Raw genomic sequence first — 21,141 nt, forward strand, 5'->3', positions numbered from 1 at the left:
GGCATTTGTGCCCTACCCCTGCCTGTCTCAATACAGAATCCTCAAGCAGCTCCAGGCTTTAGCTGAAATCACAGCTCAATGAAAGACCACAGCCCAAGCAATAGCTGGAATCAGAGGAAGTGGTAGGGCTGGCCCACTGCACTGCATGCTGCTGGGGCAGAGGGTGGGGAATACATGGTGGCCTGGGACACAGCTGGGAAAGCAGCACCCACCCCCACCATCCTCCTCCTGCCTGTGTTCCGTGGCTCCCTGAACTGGAGCCTGGTCCCAGAGGACCACCTCATGCCTGCATCAGTCCACAGCATCCCGGTCTATGGATAGCTGCCAAGAGGGGTGTTCATGTATCACACCCCCCAGCCTCAATCTAGTGACTCCATTCGTTTTCTTTTGGTGATTCATGTCTCAGGGCCGTGTCAGCGGAACTAACCCCGTAGTATAAGTGACAAAAATAAGCCCTTTCAGGAATTTCGGCTCCAATCCAACTGGAAACACAAGAACGGGGGGGGGGCCTGCAAATCAACTAGGCCCCAAAAGACCAAAGGGAAATAATGTTCCCCCACCCTGACCCACTCCCCTGCTAAGGCAGAGCTGCCTGTAACTGGCCATGGACATCAGGGCTGCCAGGATTCCTGGACCCAGGAGAGCAGCTGCTGAAGGAGCTATGCCCCCTCTGCCTCCCGCCCTGAGAGTGCAGAGTCCTGTGCGGGACAGGGCAGCAGAAGGCTGTATTTACTGGTGCCAGGGTGTGGGTTCTTACTTCAGGATCTGCCGCACGAAACTCTCGCAGCAGCCCCTCCTGAGAGCAGAAGCACCCTGCCGGCCCACGACAGAGCTCACTCAGTGCACACAGAAGGCAAAGGAAAGCCCCTGCTGGCCAGGATTGGGAAGACAAAAGGGAGCCAGGCAAAACCCAAGGTGGGGAGGGTGCCTGGGAAGAGGGGAAGGCCAGAGCCCAGGCAGCTGCATGAGCGGCCAGGGCTGGACCGCCAGAGCCTGGGAGCCTGGGAGCCTGGGAGCCAGCGGCTCTGAGACTGTAAATCTCTCCCTCCTTCCCGCCAGGACAGCTGTTCCCAGGACTCTCAGATTACTTGTTGCACAATCTTTCCACTTTTTTTAAAGTGGGGGAGTGAAAAAATAATAAAATCTCGGCAGCGGCAGGAGGGGTGTGGGGCACTCGCTCAGGAAACCAGGAACATTCCCAACTCCTCTCCCAAAGCAGAGGAGCCCAGAAGAGGGACGCAGAGGCCAAGGGCAAAGACCACGATCACACACTGGAAATCAGGATGTGATGTCCACAGCCCTCTAAGGTGTCTTGCCTTGTGAGGGCTAAAGGAGCACCCCGCCACGACCACGCCATGTCATTTTAGTTAATCAGGTCCCCTGACAATTTCAGCATCTGGGGTTTCCACTTGGTCACTCAGATCCTCAGATGAAAAGGCTACAAAACCTCCGGTAGGAGAAGTCAACTAGAAAACAGGAGGTGCAAAAACCCAGAGGAAGGCAAGCTGGAGGCTTGGCTGGCACGGAAAGTGAAAAGTCAGCGGCCACCAGGAATGCTAATTGGATCCAAGAATACAGCCATTCACCCCACTCACTCTGCTGCGAGTGGGGGCCCTAGCTTCGGGTGGCAGAGCCAGCCCTTCCTGGGCAGCCAATGGGGTGCAGCGCCTCCTGCTGGCTGATGGATTACAAAAGCAGTGTGGGGAGAGTAACGGCTAGAGATGAAAGGGTGTAGGATGGCGACAGGGAAGGCCAGGAGGCCAGTGAGCTGCCCACGGCATTCTGCATGCAGTTGTGCTAGAGAATGTGGGCATCTGGAGTCCTGGAGGGTCCTTCAGCCCACTTCAAGGCAAGTCTCCTCACTCACCTGGGAAGCAGAGGGCACCAGGCTGTCCAAGGGAAGAGTAATACTGACAAGGCCCGAGATGCCACCTGCCCCTGCCCCACCTGTGCACACACACCTCAGAGCAACATGGCTCTCCCCAGCTGTGGTGAGGGGTCCTCAATCTTCCTTGGCATGATCAAGTTATTTACATGCACTGATTATTGAGGGTTAGCATTTATTTCTAGTTAGAATAAAATCCCAGGGATGGGATAGGCCCGTGGGAGAACATGCAGTAGTCTGCTGCCAAAACACAGGTTTCCCACTGTGGATCCCCACTCCCCAGTCTGCCTGAGACCCTTGGGCCAGCTCTCAGGTGGTCTGCAGCACGCCAGCTCACTGACAGCTGCACCAGCCTAGCGGCAAACCCGTTGGTCATAAACACAGGATGTTAGCTCCATCTCTCAGCAGGGGCTGGTCGCCAGGCCTCCTGGGTACCATGGCTCCCTCCCTAGCCTCTCCCCTGCGCCAGCCTGAGCATCTGCGCCCCTGAGAATAATGAGGAAAGTGCATACTTGGAGGAAAGCAGTCCCCTCTCCACTCCCACCTGGCACCCAGCATCGCTACCTGCCTCCACCTCCCACTGAGGCTGCTGCTCAGAAGGTGGGCTCTAATGGGGAACCCGGGGTTCAACGTGCAGACCCACGGGGCTTGAAGAGAAGGGACTGTTAGTTAGAACTGCAGGAGGGACACGCAAGTCCAGGTGCATGTGGAGTTAGGGCAGATTCAGGAGCAGCCAACACAGCAACGAGCACACTCTGGGGAGAGGCAGGCAGTGGCCGGGGCCCAGGTGATGGCAGGGCCAGCAGCAGACTGGCGATGCGGCTGGCCAGCTACAGTCTGCTCCACATCCACCAGAAACCAGCGAAGCATCTCCCTGAAGCGGCCACACTGCACGTGACTGTGATACGGGGAAGGCCCTGGGGACACGAAGTCTCCTCTGGGGCAGAAAGCTGGGAGCGGTCACATCAAGGTCAACAGCACAGCCTGGGCCCCCACGCCCACAGTCCTCATGGCCCAGCCTCCCCGCCCACCATCCAGGGCTCCGCAGTGTCAACGCCCTTGGCCATTCATCCTCCATGACCAGCCCCTGGCAGGGAGAGCATGACGGCCAGGCCGAGAGAATGGACACTACTGCACAGAGTGCAGGGCTATTCATGGCCCCAGGGAGACAGTTAACAAAGAGACAGGCAGACAGAGGAACCCAGCAAGTTCTGGGAGTGCCGTCTCTGGGCTCTAGCATCCTCGACACAGGACCGAGCTAGTGCCAGGCACACGTGGGAGGCGTTTGGTAAGACACGTAGGACACAAGTCACCTAACCTGTTTCGGAGTCTTCGCTGTCAGAGGAGCTGGACTCACTGGAGCTCTCCGACTCTGAGGACGAGAAGCCCTTCATCTTGGAGGAGCCGGCAATCACATCAACTTTCTCAGCTGCAACCCAAGCAATGGGAGCTGGTCAGGCAGGGCCATGGCCCAGGAAGCCGCTCTAAGCCATGGGCACACCCCATCCATCTGAAGGAAGGACCAGTGAGGAGCCTGTGCACGGTGGGCCCAGGGGCTGCTCCCAACTGCCAGCTGCCACTCCCAGAACCCATGTGGTCCCACAGTTCCCATGGGTAGACTGCTTACACTGGAATTTCAAGGTTCCTTCAATCTCTCAAAAAGTCTCCTTTGGGGGGTTTATCAAGGATTCAAGAGACCAGGCAGAGGAGTAATTTCCTAACACAAGGTACTGCTGGGCATAAGGCTTGGATTCTCCCAGTTACTGTTCTAGCAGGGGAAGAAGAGGATCCAAAAGGAACATGCTGCCCAAAGATAACGCAAGGCAGGGAGAGACCCCCCGGGGTCTCTCAGCAACAGCTGTTCAGATGCACGCCGGAATCATCATGTGGTGTGCCCCAGGTAGGGGCCCAAGGACCCCAGGAGCCAGTCGGGGCTGGGGACAAAGACTGTGTGCAATGCCCTGACACCAATCCTCAGAGGAAAGCCGTAGGCCAGGATGAGCTGTGTGACACAAAAGAGCTGCCTGGAAGAGTCCAGAAAGGATGCCACACCGAACTGTCCCTGCTAGAGAGGGACAGAGGCTGGCTCAGTGCTGCATAACGCATCGGTACACAGGTCCTGGGACCCTGCAGACCCGCCTTTCCTCCTTCCCCAAAGAGGCCGGAGGAAGACTCAGCAGCAGGCAGCCTGGGTTGAAAGCAGCTCCGGCTTAGAACACAGCTGCAGGCAACAAAGTGCAGAGGGGCCCTAGACACCACCAGTCAGATATCTAGAAAGGCACTGACAGCCTAGGGGCGAGTGCGATGTCACAACCTTTCGGAGGTTTGTGTCAAGAACACAGATATTACAATTGGGGGGGAAAAAAAAGGGGGGGGGCGCAGAAAGAGTGGACTGAGCAAGGAGGGAAAAGTTACTCTGAGGGTGCCCACAGAAGGACCCCCATGCCCAGGGGGCCCAAGCCCACCTTGAGGTTTCCTTTTCTTCCGCAAACAGGAGGTGACATAGCGCTCCAGCTCACGCAGTGTGGACGGCTTCAGGGTCTCAAAGTCAATTTCAATCTCGTCGGGGTTGGAATTCTTCAGGGAGGGCTCCCGTGACTGGATGATGTGCACCACGCGGCCCAGCTTCTCGCCGGGGAGCTTGTTGATGTCCAAGCTGAGCTGCCGCTTCTCCTCATAGGACATAGGCTTGCACTTGTCCTCTTCTTCCGACTCATACGTGGGAGGGGGCTTGCTCTTCATGGGCGCTGGCTCCTTCTTGCTACGAAGGGACGATGCAGACACCATCAAGAACGGGCCCCCTGAGGAAGCCAGGCACTCATTCCTCCACATGTATTTTGGGGGGAAGGGGTGCAGGGGGTGCCCTTCCCATACCCCCCACCCACCGGCCTTCACAGGAAACAGGGCATGGGCAACTCAATCTCTGGGAGCACCCAGCGGAGACCGAAGCAAACTGTGACTGGAGGCTGCCCGAGTGGGGGCTGCGCTACAGCCCCATCCTTGCCGCCTATCCTCCCCAACCAAACATGGTGAGCTCCGAAGGCTCATCCTACAAAGAGGCAGAGACAGTGCAGCTAAGTCCTGTGTGCAATTGGCCACCAGCCTGGCCTGTGGAGCCACGGCTGCAGAGGGGCAGCCTCCGCACCCAACGAGGACAGGGAGGGGCAGTAGCCCACACAGTCTCAGAGCAGGCCCTGGAAGGAGGGTCCCCACCCAGGGCAAATTCAGGGGACACAGACCTCGCATTGCTGTTGCTGCTATTATTTTTCTTCGTCTTTTTAGGAGGAGGTTCCTTGGCTTTGCTTTTTTTATTCTCTTCCACTTCCTCTTTCCTTTTGTGCTTTTCTTTTTTCTTTTCCTTCTTGTCTTTCTCCTTTTTCTTTGGTTTGTTCTGCTGGGGCTGAGAGAGGGCTGCAAGCTGCTCGTGCACGGCTTTGAGCTGTGGACCAGACAGGCAAGACACACACTCAGGGCTGAGACCACCTTCCTGTCACCCAAGACCCAGGCGTCTGCTCCAAAAAACATGCAACAGCACCTGGGGCATCAGGGTGTGGGCACAGGGGAGGCAGGGGAAGGGAAGGCCCCCAGCTTTGCGCCTGTCATGTTAACCAGATTCCTAACACGCCTATCTCCACCCATTCACTCAACTCCAAAGATTGCCAGTGTCCTCCTCACCAGAGGAGCTGATCAAGCAGACAGACACTAAGTCTCACGGCCATCCTGATCCCAGGAGGGCCCCTAACAACCTAAGTAAGAGCACACAGACACGTCAGGCACGAAGGGCCTGATGACTGGCTATAGGGAGAGGAGCAACCAAGTAGCCCCAGGAAAGACGAACATCCTGGCTCAACCTCCTCCTTCCAGATATTGAAAGGATCAAGCCACCTCCTCTCTGCCCAGAAAATGGCCATGTCCCTCCCCATCCCCAACCGCAAGCTCAACACATATATCATACATATGTGTATGATCAACATGCACTTGACCTAGCAAAGGGGAAAAGGCCACAGGTGGTCCAGTGGGAATTCTGCTCCCTCGGGAACTCAGAACCAAGAACATCTCTTAGAAACTTCTGGGGAGGCCACCCTGGTCCACAGACTGTGGGGATTAAGAATGGAGCCACCAATGCCCTCACCTGCTCCTGGAGCTCAGCCAGCCGCTGGGCTCGCTCCTCCTCAGAGTCATCAGTCGAACTGTCACTGTCCGAGGAGCTATCGCTGCTGCTGTCGCTGGATGAGGGCGGGGCCACAACCTTGGTGGGAGGGGGCACTGCCGGGGAGGACACGGCCACCACCGGCTCCTCAGGCTCGTCCGGCATCTTGGCAAAGCGCATTTCGAACACATCCTGGTGAGGGAAAGACATGCTGTGAGGGCTGCTGGGTACCCAGGCCGCAGTCTAGCATCACCTGTCCTCATTGGCTGCTGGGGCCAACTCAACAGAAAGCAACCAAGGGTGAAAGAGGATGGTGATCCTGTCTCTTTGCTGCCAAGACAGGGGCAAGGGCCAGCCGAGGGCCTGACAACTCTTCCACCGCTCTTCTCTCAAATCTCACTTTGAAGAACAAGGTGGTCCAGAGACAGCCGGGCACTCACTCCCTGGAGGACACCGCCCAGGCAAGGACATGAGACCCAGGCCACTAAGACAGCCAGCTCACTGAAGTCTGGGGGTGCTTGACAGATGGTACTGGACCAAGGGCATCCCCAAACCCCAAAACAGCCGAGGCTCCCGCCAGATGCGTGCAGGGGAGCAGGAGTCGTCTGTGGTTTGAGAGGGCATTCCAGGCAGAGGACACAGCATGTGCAGAGGTCCCTGGTGGGAATGTACCTGCCACAAGCGCACCTCCTCTAGGTGACTAGGCTCTGCTGTAGCAGACATGGGTCTAAGTCGGTCTCCTCATTCCTCAGAAAGCCCCTGGAGCACTTAACCAAGCAGGGCTGCACCACTGGAGGAGGCATCTCCAGCACACGCAGGACAAGGTAAGAGAGGTTTAGGCAGCAGGTGTGGGGCACTGAGGACAGGCTACAGGAGGGAGCCACTGTGCGCAGGAGACCCTAAGACCTTTCAACGCTAAGATCCAGCAATCAGATGGAACCACGTGGGGTCATGGAGCTCAGGGAACAGCAGCCATGCATGGACAATGGGGTCTGGCCACACATACTGCCAGCCAGCTGTCAAGTCCCTGCCCTACCCCAGGGGCGCTGTGCTCAATCCAGTGATGGCTCAAGACAGAGGCAGAAGCACAGGCCTCGCTTCCCAGCAGGATTCTGGGACCTGCTTTAAACCAGGAATAAACTGATCATTGTGGAAACACACCACGGCAAGGACCTTCCCCCACACACGTGTCAATGCTTCAGAGAGGACCATGGCCCTGGAATCCCCTCATGATGGCTCAGGAAACACTCCTTGAGGCTTCCTCTCCCACACTGCTGGAGCAGGCCTCCCACATAACTGTGGTGATTCCCTCCCCTCCAGGACACCCGGAGTATGACTTCTTTTAGCCAATAACTTTCTTTTTTTTTGGAGACAGTCTTCACCCAGGCTGGAGTGCAGTGGCGCAATCTCAGCTCACTGTAACCTCTGCCTCCCAAGTAGCTGGAATTACAGGCGCACACCACCATGCCCACCTAATTTTTGTATTTTTAGCAGAGGCAGGGTTCTACCATGTTAGCCAAGCTGGTCTCAAACTCCTGACCTCAACAGATCCACTTGCCACAGCCTCCCAAAGGGTTGGGATGACCAGCGTGAGCCACTGCGCCTGGCCCAATAACTTTTTTCTTTCTTTCTTCTTCTTTTTCTTTTTGGAGATAGGGCCTTGCTCTGTTGCCCAGGGTGGAATGCAATCAATGGCTCAATCATGGCTCACTACAGCCTCATCCTCGTAGGCTCAAGAGATCCTCCTGCCTCAGCCTCCTGAGTAACTGAGACCACCATGCCCAGCTAAATTTTTGTGCAGACGGGGTTTTGACATGTTGCCCAGGCTGGTCTCCAACTCCTGGGATCAAGGGATCCTCCCACAAGATGGTCTACAATGAAAAGTGCCAGGATTACAGGCATGAGCCACTGTGCCCAGCAAATAACTTTATTCAGAAATAACTCCTTGAACAGGTCTGAGGCAAGGAAGAAGATACACAAGAAAGGATGACCAGAGGCCATCACCAGTTAGCCTCCCAGGAGTGGGGCCCAGGGAGGAAAAGGTCGGGGGCTTCACATCAGAGTGGAGGCCCCAGCGAGACAGTAAGATAGATCCCTAGCCCTGCAGCACCCGGCTACGTGCCAGGTGGGTAGTGCCCTGGATGTGGGTGGGCTCAAGTCCCAAAATGACTCCAAGAGGCAGCTGGGGCCACATGAGCTTCTGGAAGAGCCAGGCCTGCTGCCAAGCAGCAGGAAGCAGGTTAGAGAAGTGGGCCTCAGAAGTGCCAGGACATCATGAAGGGAGATAATCAGCTATGCCTCCCAGGACAAAGGGAGTGCCCTCTACTGAGTGGTAGCTACCTCAGCGAACTGGTCTGTAAGCCTGGGCCAGCTTCGAGACTTGAGGATGTCCTTGTTCCTCCCCGCCAGGTGACGACTGTTGAGTAAATGCTGGGGTGGGGGTGTGTGGCATTCACTCTGAGGCCTCCTTCCATTCCCTGGGTGCTTATGGCCCTGGCTCTCCAAAGGCCCCAACAACAAACAGCAAAAAATACAAGACACAAAGCCAGCTGGGACGAGAAACTAACACTGGCGGGACTGGGAACTGCCAGCTTCCTGGCGTGTCCAGTTGTGTGACCCTGTCATCCTTCCCTGTCTCTTGGACGTGAGAACTCTTGTTGTAGCCTGAGTGGGGGGCATCCTGGGAAACCCACAAGCCAGTGGGCCCAGGGCTGCTGTAGGAAAACCTTGCTCTGTGGCTGCAACAGTCACATGTCCCCAAGTACCAGCTTGATGGTAAACAGGAATGATGAGCTCCCTGTTCAAGGAGCTCACAGTCTAGCTGGAAACAAAAAGGCGAATGAACACATGGGCAGCAAGGGGTTGCCATGAACTGGAAGTGTGCTGAGACCTGAGAGTGAAAGAACACAGTCAGGGGTGCTATGGGGCCAGCAAGAGGACAGTAAAGCCCGATTCAAGATGCACCGAGGGCAAGCCTCTCACAAGGGAGGATGGTGATGGTGAGGGGTAGCAGGTACCAGCATCCGCCAGGGAACACCGAGTGCAGGCATTCTGTTGGGCTGACAGTCTCTTGAGACCCAGCTGAGGCCCAGCCCCCTGCCCGGCATCCCATAACCTACACCCCACTCCTCTGGAGGTCTGGGTCTGAGGTCATGCTTCTCAGTTTCAGCACACCTCACTGGTTTCAGACAAGTATCTCAGCTGTCAGGCTGTGGAACACAGGTTTTCTCAAGGACCCCAGAATTTAGAGGCTCAGAGAGAAAAATAAAGTGGCTCCTTTTCCAAGTAACTTTCCAGATAATCCCACTTCTTGGGCCCAGCCAAATTAAGAGACCCAATTAAGCAGGTCCCAATAGCTCTTGAAGAGGTGAGCAAGGGCTGGGGCTTTGTCCCTCCCCTTCCCTGATGGAGAATTTGCTCTCTACCTGCTGATGCAGAGAAAGTAGAGAGAAGTAAGAAAAACAAAGCCTGAAATGCAACAAACACAACTGCCCACTGAAGAGAAGCCTGCTCTGGAACCCTCCACCATCAACTCTGTTGCTCAAACAGAAACACCTCTACCAAGCACTGCCAGAGAGCTGTCCCTCCCAAGGGCAGGCGAAGCAGGCTGGGCCACAGGCAGCCCACCTACAGCACCCCCCAGCCCCTTGCCTGCACTGGGCCCCCTTGAGATTGAGGCCTGTGTCTACTCCAGTCCGGCACCTGGAGCCCGTATGTAGGAAGAAACTCTTCTGCTGCAGGGTCTGTGGTGTGACAGACATCCCAGTGGCCTTGGTAAACTCTACATTCAGGCAGGCTTACTCCCCTCCCAGAAGGAGAAAAATGCAAAAAACAAAAAACAAAAAAAACACCTAAAACCCAAAAATCTTTGTTGGAGAAAATCTGTGAAAAGGAGGTGGCTCCAGGGTGTCAGGAGAGGACAGAAAAAATGAGACAAAAATGAGGAAGGAAGGGCTAGAACACATCAAATGGTGCTTTCTCTTTTCTTTCTCTTAGTAAAGTAGCTCAAAACAGTCACCTTTGGTGCTGGGAGAGAATTTGTTTCTGCTGAGTTCTTCCTGTGAGGGTAGATGAAGGGCATGGGTATCAATGTGAGCCGTGTAGGCAAAAGCTGCGCCCGTCTTCTCAAGAGAGTGGGAGAGAGGGAGCGGTGGAGGAGCTGAAGGCACCAATCTAAGGGCGCCACTGCCACCGGGTGGCCCTGAACAAAAACTGCATTAAAATTAAAAAGCCTGGCCGGGCACGGTGGCTCACGCCTGTAATTCCAGCACTTTGGGAGGCCCAGGCAGGCAGATCATGAGGTCAGGAGTTCAAGACCAGCCTGACCAATATGGCAAAACCCCGTCTCTACTAAAAAACAAAAATTAGCTGGGCGTGGTGGCATGCGCCTGTAATCCCAGCTACTCAGGAGGCTGAGGCAGGAGAATTGCTTGAACCAGGAGGTGGAGGTTGCAGTGAGCTGAGGCTGTGCCACTGCACTCCAGCCTGGGCGACAGAAAGAGACTCCATCTCAAAATAAATAAATAAATAAATAAATAAATAAATAAATAAGCCTGAACTCCTTCAAGGATGGGAAATGCAAACATGAATGATGAAGGGGCAATGTTGTTTGTGAAGAAGGCACACAGACAACACCAAAGTGAAGAGACGGCAACAATTCCCCAAGTCACAGAAAATAAAACTAAGAAACAGGCCAGGCACCGTGGCTCATGCCTGTAATCCTGGTAGTATGGGAGGCTGAAGCAGATTGATCACCTAAGCCCAGGAGTTTGAGACCAGCCTGGGCAATACAGTGACATGTCATCTCTACCAAAATATAAAAACTAGCCAGGCATGGTGGCACACGCTTGCTGTCCTACCTACTTGGGAGGCTCAATTGAGCACAGCAGGTTGAGGCTACAGTAAGCAGAATGACACCCTGTTTCCAAAAATAAATGAATAAAAAAAAGTAGAAATAAAAAGCTCCAAGCCTGAGCATGCATTTAAATAACAAGAGCCACATCCACACTAGTAAGAAAGAGACCAACAAACTTCACAAGGGAAGTGTTTATCCTACCTCAAGAGTTTGAGCACATGTCCTCTGAACCCAGGGCAGCCCCTGATCCACAGAGAATAGGAGAGACAGTGCCTTAGGTCCAGTGGGAGCAGGTACGGGGTGCTGTGGTGGGGAGTCTAGGACAACATGAGGAACTAGTGCAGCTGGGAGGCAGGCAGGCAGTGGGGCTCCGCCTGGCACCAATCCACAGGTCACCAAAGCCTTTCCAAGTCCTCACTTCTGCTCTGGAAGCAGATGGCTGCGACAGCCAGGTGTGCAGAAGCCCGCTGAGGCCTACAATGAGCACATTCTCTGAGGCCTACAATGAGCACATCAGCACCTCATGATGGCTCTGACCCTGAGAACAGAAGCAACCCATGGCCTTCGGGAGAAGATGCTGGGAATTCTTATGATCATTTATCTACAGTCTTAAAGAATTTAAAAAAGAAGATGAGTCTCTAATCCCAGCACTCTGAGAGTCCGAGGCAGGTGGATCACTTAAGCCCAGGGGTTCCAGACCAGCCTGTGCAACATGGCAAAACCCCATCTCTTTCAAAAAAAAAAAAGAAAGAAAAAAAGAAAAGAAAAGAGGCAAAATTAGCTGGGCATGGTGGTGCAAGCCTGTAGTCCTAGCTACTCGGGAGGCTGAGGTGGGAGGATCGCTTGAGCCTGGAAGGCAGAGGCTGCCGTGAGCTATGACTGTGCCACTACACTCCAGCCTGGGTGACAGAACGAGACCCTGTCTCCAATAATTAAAACAAAAAAAATAGAAAAGATGATGATGATAGTACTAAATATTGACTTTATTCTCCAAAATTTTTAACTCAATCTTATTAATCAAAGAAAGCCATTTTTTAAACTTAGGTATTTTTCCTTTTTTAAAAAAATGAGTTAGTTTACACATCTATGCTGTAAACTCCCCTCCCCGCCCACACGTGTATTTCACACTGTGTACCACCCAGGCTCTCAACTTGAAGGAAGTGGCCCAGGACCCCCCATCAGAATTGTGGCCATGTGGAAACAACCACTCTGCAGCTAGAAGGCTCTTACGGCTCTGGTGGAGGGATGTCCACAGTGCAGATGTCCTCAGCTCACGACTCTGACAGCGACTTCTCGGCAAGAGTGCCCCCCACCCCCAACCCACTTGAGACAGGTGTGTTTTGTACAAGAGACTGGGCCATGCACAGCACACACCCGCTCTTCCAGCCCAAAGCAAATGAGTGCTGGTGGAGGATGGGGGAGGGGGCTTGCACTGGAACACCTACTCTGCTTTAACTGAATAACCCCAACTTAAAATCTATGCACTAGGTTGACTTTAGGCACTTTTCAAAAGCAACATGGCATTATCCTAAGGAAAGTGACAGAAAAAACAACTCTGCCAAGGCACACAGAGGTCTGCTCCCACGAGGACCTCAGCCTGCTCTGCTGAGGATGGCTGCGCCCTCCCAAGCCTCACCTGGAGCTTGCGGGCCATGGCCACCACCTCATGGTCAGGAGGGTTGTACTTATAGCAGTTGGAGAACATCAATCGGACGTCAGCACCAAACTCCTGAGCATCACGGTATTCACGGGCCTCCAGTTTAGACTGGAAAACAAGACAGGTCCCTGTTAGCTGTGTCTGCCCATGTGACCATGGAGAAGTGGCTGGTAGCAGACGAAAGGGCTGCCTAGAAGAGCAAGTTGGTTTCTTGGCTCTCAGTTTGGTCAAGACTCTAGTGGGGGGACAGGCCATCACCCCAGTTCTGAACCTCAGGGCTGGGACTGGCCCTGCCAGCATCCCAGCTCACCTGCCTGGCTCGCAGGCAGGTGGACTCAGAACCCACAGGAGGCGCAGCCTGAGACAGAAATGATGGGGAGAACTGATGGAGAGGGCTGGGCCCAGCTCATCGTGACGACACAGTACAGGAGCTGGTCAAAGGGACACAGCACTGTTCCCTGCTCTGCCTGCCCCATACTTGGGACTCCACTCCCAGAAGAAGAAACACGTAACAAGTCTTAAAACCAAAAAGGCCTCAAAACACTATGGTGAAAACGTCGGCACTTACAGCATACCTCCCACACAGAGGAGACAGCAAGGCCTTCCCCACCACAAAGAGGCTGGCAAGGCCACCAAGCCCCAACTCCCATGGAGCATCTACTGTGTGGGCAAGGTACCCGGGGCACTGGGCCCCAAGGGCCAGAGGGCTTGTCTTGCTTTTCCTCAGACTAGGGGAAGGGGTAGCACAGCCATCTGCAGCCACAATGGCCAAGCACCAGGTCTCAGAGCATGTCCCACAGCAGACAGCAGGGGGCGCTGAGTTTCTTCGAGTTGGCAGGAAAAGCCCAAGCAGCCACCGTTCCAGCCCTGGGCCTCCTCTTGGACTAAAAGGTCTAGAAAGGTTCTGATGTGGAGGGACAGCCTGCCCACCTTGTCCCTTCCCTCAGGCACATCCTGCTCACCTTGATTGTGCTCATGTCCATGGGATGCTTGATGATGTCACAGTAGTCGTGTAGGCCCAGTGCCTCCACGTCCACAGGCTTGTAGAAGGGCCAGGCGTAGGCGGCGTGCTTCTTGGCAAACATCTCCTTGAGGATGCCGCTGCAGCACTTGAGCTGCTCCGAGACCTTGCTGCTCTTCTCTGGTGCTGGGTGCTGCTGAGAGTCGGGCACGTCCTTCTTTGGAGGTTTCACAGGCCGGCTGCTCTCCCGCCGCTGGCCCAGCTTGGTGGTCTTGGGCTCCGGGGGCAGCGAGGGTGGCTCGTGAATGGGGTCAATGGTAGTGGGGGTGGTGGTGTCTGCTTTCCTCTTCACTCCTTTCTTTGTCTGCCAAGAACACGGACACCAACAGGCACAGTCAGAAGTGGCAGCCGACACAGCTGCCCTCAGGATCACCCCCAAAGCCAGGCCCTGTCTTAGGGCCCAACGCTCACACAGGATGGACCCAAAGACAATTGCACAGGCAAAGGGCCAAGGACAGGCAGATCGTGTCCCACCACTCTGCTCTGCAGCTGGGACAGGACCTGCCTGTGGCAGGAGAAAGCATAAAACTGTGTGCTCACTTGGAAGCCAAGGGACCTCTGGAGGCTGCTTAGTACCTAACACCAGGGCCTCTCCCCAAGTGCCCAGGGGAGGCACAATTCAGAGACTATTTAGATGGCACATCTGCAAATATGCACAGTCTAAATTAGAGAGGGGCAGGGGGCAGGAACCCACCTAGGAGGTGTGACACAATTATGGGACCTCTGAGTCAGCGGGGCAGCTGTTTCTGGGCTGCAATTTCAACACAGCAAGATCTCCCCAGAAACACCCACCAGTGCCCGGGACCCAGGACAGGCTCTGTGTAAAGCATGGGCAAGGACAGGGCTGCTCTGCTCCCTGGTGACAGCAGCCCTCCGGAGTCCAGGACACTCACCTTCACAGGCTGTGGGGTGGCCGCGATGATGGGTGGGTGGCTCTGTACGGGCTGGGGAGCTGGAGTGGGTGGGGGTTGTGGCTGGGGGGGCACCGGCGGGGGCGTCTGCAGTGGCTGGGGAGGCACCACTGTCATGACAGGGGTCTGGACGATGAGGTCTGGGGTGACGGCAGGGAAGGGGTGAGGCGTGGCCTGCACAGGAGGAGGATTCGGCTGAGGGGTCTGGGTCTGTGGAGGAGTCGATGCTTGAGTTGTGTTTGGTACCGTGGAAACGCCAGGTTTTGCTGTCCCTACGAATCACAATAAGATGGGGAGTTAGAGGCCATGCTGACATCCACATGCTGGCTGACCTCGTGGGGACATACACCACATACAGTGAACGCACATCCGCGTGTTGCATTTGCCTGAGAGACAAACACCCCAGACTCCACTCTGCCAAACCCGTCCACCTGTCCCTGGGACTCAGAGAACAGCAGAAAACCGCACTTCCCATTTCCTAGGGCGTCCTGGCTACAACTCCCAACTCAGGCACAAAGACCCCTTCATGAAGCCTGGAGGCCCAGGCTCAAGGAGCAGGAAGCACATGCTGACAGGGGACAGAGAGCGGGAAAACACTCCTCAGAGCTTCCAGGCACAGCTGCCCTTGTTCCCAGAAGCACTGCCTTCTGAGTAAGAGCTGCTGGCAGGGAGCCGGCAGTAGCCGCCCTTGCCAAGGTTTCTGGAAACTGGCAGGCCCCCACCTCCTGAAACCACAGGGGGCAGCTGGACTGTTGCCCTTCATGACTGGCTCGAGCGCTGCCTCCCAGCAGCTGTGCAGGGAGTCCGAACACACAATGGTCACGTGGCACACCCAACCAGCTGCAAAAAGTGAGGAGTTATGGCCGGAGCTCTAACAAAAGTGGGTGGACCAGGGTGCGAATGTCTAGGAGCATAAGCTGGGTCACCACATCCTTCGTGTGCATGCTGGCTGCCTTGAAAACGGAAAAAGACACCCAGTGCCTTCATCTACCAGCTCAAGCAGCATCCATGTTCCCTGTGCATCTCAAGGAGCAAGGGTGAGATTCTGCTGAGTTTCCCAATTCTCCTTCCCCAGGCACAACTCCTGGGCTTCTCCCAGACTGGAACAGGAGATGCCACCATGTCTGTCTGCCCAGCGTGCAGCCCAAACCCCTGGTCCCAGGGAGTGAGGACCAATATCCTCATGTAAGGATACGGGATATGACTTACATGAGGATCAGGGATGTGATCTAATATGCACAAGAGCCACAGGGAGACACGTGAGACTAGTTCTCCTTGGTTACCTTTGGGTGCAGCAGGGGATGTAGCAACCCCCTTTCTGCCACCACTTCAGAACAGCGTGAGAAGCCAGGTGAAAGGCTGCTGCTCAGAGAAGCAAACAACTCACACTCAGGGACCACCTCGCAAATGTCACCCTTCTGCAGCATGGAGTTGCAAAGGACAAGATGTAGACAGTAGCTGCTGGAGAGTTTCCTAGACAGAATCATTTCCTGGAGTGGGCAGCTCTGCCAGCTGGCCCCTGGAATCCTGTGTCAGTTGGGGGTGGTGACAGGCAGAGATGGATGAGGAGGGCTTTCACTTCAGATGACCGAGCATCAGAAGCAGGGATAGCTCTGACACCAGTGCATTAAGGTAATTCCAATCACAAACCTCAAGGTTTAGAACTGAGATGTTACTTAAAATGATTTCTGGTCATGTTAATGTCCTTAAAATGGAAAAGTAAAAACCACCTATGATACTGGCAGGGTGAAGTGTTCAAAAAACATCGAAGTGCTTTGAGAAGTTACACTTTCTTTTTACCCTAAGTCCATCACCTACCCTCAGAAAAGGCAGGGCCCAATTATTTCTGCTTAGAAGAGGCCACAGGGCCACATGACCCTGTGGGATGGATCCAACACCGAACCCAATCTCACATGTCCAAACACCAACACGGCATGCAGTATATAATGTCACCATCTTTCTGCCACTCCCAGCCCCCCACCAAACTTGGAAAAGGGACAAAGGTTGGGGAGAAAGCCAATTTACTTGCTATTTCAGTACTCTACCTGTTTCTTTCCTCCCACGGCCTCTTCCTTTTGCCTGGACTATCATGATCTCGGTTTCTTCTGTGGGTAGCTCATTTATTTTTTGCAAGAAGAGCTTTTCCAGAGCTTCTGCCATTAAGACTATGTCATCTCCAGGCTGGATAAGGAGACACAGGGGTAGAGTCAGAGGGCCCTCCCCTCCTCACCTCTGTAGACAGGGCACCCCATGCCACCCCCTGCCCCCAAAACATGAAGCGTCGTATTCCGGGTCCTTCCCCGATCTGCACCCAAAGGAGCCACAATGGCTACACTACCAGGTATCACAGAGGCTTGTGTTCCCACAGGTGTACTGAGCCTACACTTGTCTACCTGCACCTCCCTCATCTTTTAAGCTCTGGCCTATCTGAGAAGCCATCCTAATGCCTTAAAGCATCTACCAAGCTCAGCCAATCACTGAAAGGGGCCCTCCTTTGACACAATTCAATTTCACCAGAAATACGTGAATGACACAGGATTTCTTGCCATGATACATTAGCAGGGCCCCAGCAATGCTCCCCAACGTACCCCCATGGCAGCTCACCAGGACTCTGGGCACTGCACATCTCACACTAGTTGAGGGATCCCACTCTGTCACCTCATCTATAACATGCTGTTCCCACTCAGTTCTAAACTGAGAGCCTGGTCTGCACATTTTGCTCAAACCTAAGTGGTGAGAGCTGAGACTTTAAAAAACACAGTAAACTTCAAGAAACTCACCTACCCATCTCTTCTGGGCATTTTTACCCACTACACCAGCAGAGGTCAAAAGCTGAGTTCTGTATAGTGTCTCCCTCCAGAGTCGTTCTATTTGAAAGGGTTGATTTTAATCACATCTGTGGTCTGAACTGTAAACAAATGATCTGGCTTCATGGCACAGCCGAGCCGAAAGGTTTGGCTACGGGGTTAGGAAGTGACCTTCAGGTCTACATGTAGGATCGGGGGGACACTTCATCTATGACCAAGAGTTATCGACGGTCATGTCCACAGTTCCAGCAGACCATCACCCACAGAGCAACTGAGCTCTGCGCCGGCCCCATCACACCCTCTCTCACGTGGAGGTCTCTGTTTGGGCACACCTCTGCACAACTACATTTTAGCAGGCTCTTTCCTAACAATTTACATCACCCAAATGGACTGTCATGAGTCACCACTATTCTCCTCACACCTTCTCTACTAGACATGCTCAGGAACCAAAATCCCAAGGGCACCAGAAGCACATGCTTCAGGCTAACAAGGACAGCTTGCAAGTTCAACATGGCCAGCACCCTCCTCCCAGCAAAAAAGCCCACACCCAGTCACAGGCACAACCACAGGTCTCATTACCTCTACCTCCAAGGGTCTCCTCTTGCCAGACTCCAAGCCCAGCCACACCCAACACGCCTGCCCACGGGCTCCTGACATGCCCACTGCCGTCACCTCCCCTCCTCTCTCCCCAGGGCAGCTGGACACCCACCCCCATATCTCACCTTGTTGTAGATGTAACAATTTGTAAACATAGTGTTGAAGTCCTGGATACATTCCTGAGCATTCCAGTAATAGTTGTTTTCCAAGCGCTTCTTTATTGTTCCCATATCCATAGGCGTTTTAATGATCTTATAGTAATCCTGGAGAGCAGAGAGCAAAAGTCCAGTGTCACCTAGGCAGCCAGGCAGCACAAACGCTAGGCTGGCCAGGCTGGCCAGGCTGGCCTGGGGACCTCACCCCTGGCTGCTCCACAGGTAAATCCACGGGAGCCACAGCTCCTACTGGCATCAGCAAGTGATCTTGAGGGGGAACACCAAAATAAAGTGGAGCGGGGAAGGTTTCCTGAATGCTGGGGAGTAATTCAGAGGGAAACGTACAAGTTTCCAACCACTCTATCTTGGAACAGGTTGCCTTCATTGAAATGCACATTTTTTCTTTTTATGGATGCTAAAATATTCTTTCACTTTTAATAAATAAGGGGGAAACCAGGCAGCCTTTTAAAAAGCAATCCTCACCTAGTAAGACAACCCATGGCAGGTCCTACTTGTCCCCACCATTTGAAATTTTACATGTCCATAAAATGCAAATTCCCCTGGTGCCAATGCTGGAGCCCACTCGTAACCCTTGACCCTGGCACTCCTGCCTCCTTGTCACCATGAAGAGCTGCGGAGCGTAAGTTTCCACCCTTAGTCAAATTCACTGGACTTACGTTTCTTTCACTTGCACACAGTCTACCACTAAGGATTCTTTAGTATCCAGATACAGCTGAATGACCAGGTTAACTGCCAAATGACAAATCTGGACAGCCTTCACAATCCTTACTTAAAAAAAAAAAAAAAAATCCACCATCCCAACCCTCAAACCTTCAGATCTTACTCTCTAAGAGCCAAACAGAAGGAGCCAGATAACAGATGTAAATGTCTTAAAGTGCCCGAAATCAAACCATGTTATTCTCACAACTTCTTCTCTAAATTTAAACCTATTCTAAAACTAAGTTCATTTTTAAAAACAACCACAGAAGGAATGTGGGGACAGATCAAGCAGTGCCTGGGTTTCCAGGTGTGAGGATCACAGAGGGCCAGGCAGGGGGCTGCACCCAGACAGCAAGCCCCCAGTGACTAGACCAGCTCAGGCTGTTGGCCTGACCCACTGATAGCCAAACTTTCTGAGCCATCACTCCGACTGAGGACAGGTGCTCCCGTAATTAAGTTCGAGTGGTGTATCAGAACCAAATCCAAGTGGAGTCCCACAGGCTGCAGGTGAAGAGGCTGCTGCAGGGAGAAGAGAGCAGGTATACTAAGAGCAAGCACCGAGGTCCTGCTCGGGAATGGTAGTGGACAGTGTTGGAAAGGCCAGCACAGGGTATGGGTGTGGGGTTTTTGAGATGTTCTGACATCCACAAGAAAGAGTCAAGGGCCACCTGCTTACGTGTAAGGTTTTGGCACAGGTCATGCAACTGCCCTGGGGGTGAGGGCTACAAGTGCACAGCCAGGCACCTTAGGCAAGTGATCAAGAGGGGAGACTGGAAGCAGACTATCGGTGCCACTTTCTATGCTCTGACCTCCTTTCCCAAGAGAACCAAGTCTGAATAGATCTATCCCAGTGGAAATTTAAATTTTATTCTATGGCCAAAGGCCACTGAATTGGCCACAGTGTGTCACACGTCTCAATGGCCAACAGAACAGTGAAGAGGAATTGGGGTGAAGGCAGAGAGAACGGTGGGGGAAGAGGAACTACCAGCCTGGATAGTACGGTTTGGGGGCATGACAGGAGATCAAAATGCGGGTGAAGACCTAGAAGGCATAAGAAAACGGACAAGGAATACTTTTTAGGGTGGCCTTATTAACATCTCCTGAAGAAGGAAGTCCCCAGAAAACAGATTTAGCATGATGATGCTCCTGATCAAGCATCCCCTTTGGCTCAGCTCCCACCAAATGCCCTGAGACCACTCTCACTCAGCAAGCTCCCTCCTCAGCTCCTCACTCTCCCATCTCTGAACACATCAGATCAGGGCCACCATGGATCAGTCCCTTCTTCTTATGTCAGTGCTAATGAGGGCGACGTCAACAGTCATAGGGACAGGTAGATTCACACTCTGCCTGGAGCAAGAACGTCCTGGCCATTCTCCAGCCTGCACTTCAGAGACTGACCTTGAACTCCCAAACCCCATGGCCTAACCAACCACCCATACTTGTCTGTCCCGCTGGCCAGCACTGTTCCCTCAACCTCAACTGGGATGTTGCTGCTTCTCAGCAATCTCAAGTCCCCCAGCTCTTCCTTCTCCTGTCTTCACCTTCTCAGCCCTCCCTGCTTCAGTTCCTACTGCGTTTTCTTGTAACAAGCTGACCCCTCTGCTATTCTGGCACTGATGTGTTTCCCTTCAAAGCCAAGCTTCTCGAAATGGTGGCTTCACATCCTCACCTTCTCCTTCACACCGTCGGAAATCTGGTTTCTACTTCTGTGTCACGTCTTCCTAAGATCACCAATGCCCTCCTAAAGGTCAACAGGACGGTCAGGTTGGAATCCTCATCTCTTTTACCTCCCTGTAGCTTCTGATGTTGGAATCTGGGGAAATGCTCTCTTCTGTAGGCCTTCTGCCTTCCCTCCAACCGCTAAGGGCCTCACGGTGCTCTGGGTTCCACTCCAGTCCCCAGTTCCTTTTCTCCTGGTTCTGTGCATCTGCTCTGAGAATGTCATTCTCAACTATGGACCCTGTCCAGCCCAGTTAGAGATTGGTGCAGTGAGCTCCCCCAACAGTCTCCCTCCCGCAGGCCAACACAGCTGACTGCCTCCACTCCTTATCTTGGTCAATGGAGAGTGTGGCCCTTCTTTTGCCTCCATACCTTTCCTGAGCCATTTCAAGACCCAGACACGTACTGCCCTGTTCTGATTATCTTCCCCCGAGTGCATGACATGTATTCAGTGAACCAATAGCACCAGACAGTTCTTACAGACACAATGGCTTTAAACTTTGGAGTAAGGATGCCTGGCAGAGGCTAAGGCTGCTCCTACACACCAGTGGCTCTAGTGTGCACACACCAGCCTGGGTCAGTGGCTACAACCACCTAATGCACTTGCCAGGGGGTGTACAGGACTTGGCAAACAGCAAAGGACAATTTAAAGACAATTAGTCCT

At 53.7% G+C, this 21,141-nt stretch overlaps 1 protein-coding gene across 1 annotated transcript in view; it reads right to left on the reverse strand.

Annotated features, from left to right (window-relative positions):
• BRD4 (bromodomain containing 4) overlaps positions 1-21,141 on the reverse strand; it is a 96,642-nt gene that overhangs the window by 14,164 nt on the left and 61,337 nt on the right. The window contains 9 exon segments of the mRNA XM_024236798.2: positions 3,204-3,314; positions 4,351-4,646; positions 5,125-5,324; positions 6,018-6,227; positions 12,527-12,655; positions 13,510-13,872; positions 14,462-14,751; positions 16,525-16,660; positions 18,009-18,146. Coding sequence (XP_024092566.1) covers positions 3,204-3,314; positions 4,351-4,646; positions 5,125-5,324; positions 6,018-6,227; positions 12,527-12,655; positions 13,510-13,872; positions 14,462-14,751; positions 16,525-16,660; positions 18,009-18,146 — 1,873 coding nt within the window.

The sequence above is a fragment of the Pongo abelii genome, chromosome 20 (genome assembly GCF_028885655.2).
Source record: "Pongo abelii isolate AG06213 chromosome 20, NHGRI_mPonAbe1-v2.0_pri, whole genome shotgun sequence".
NCBI lineage: Eukaryota > Metazoa > Chordata > Mammalia > Primates > Hominidae > Pongo > Pongo abelii.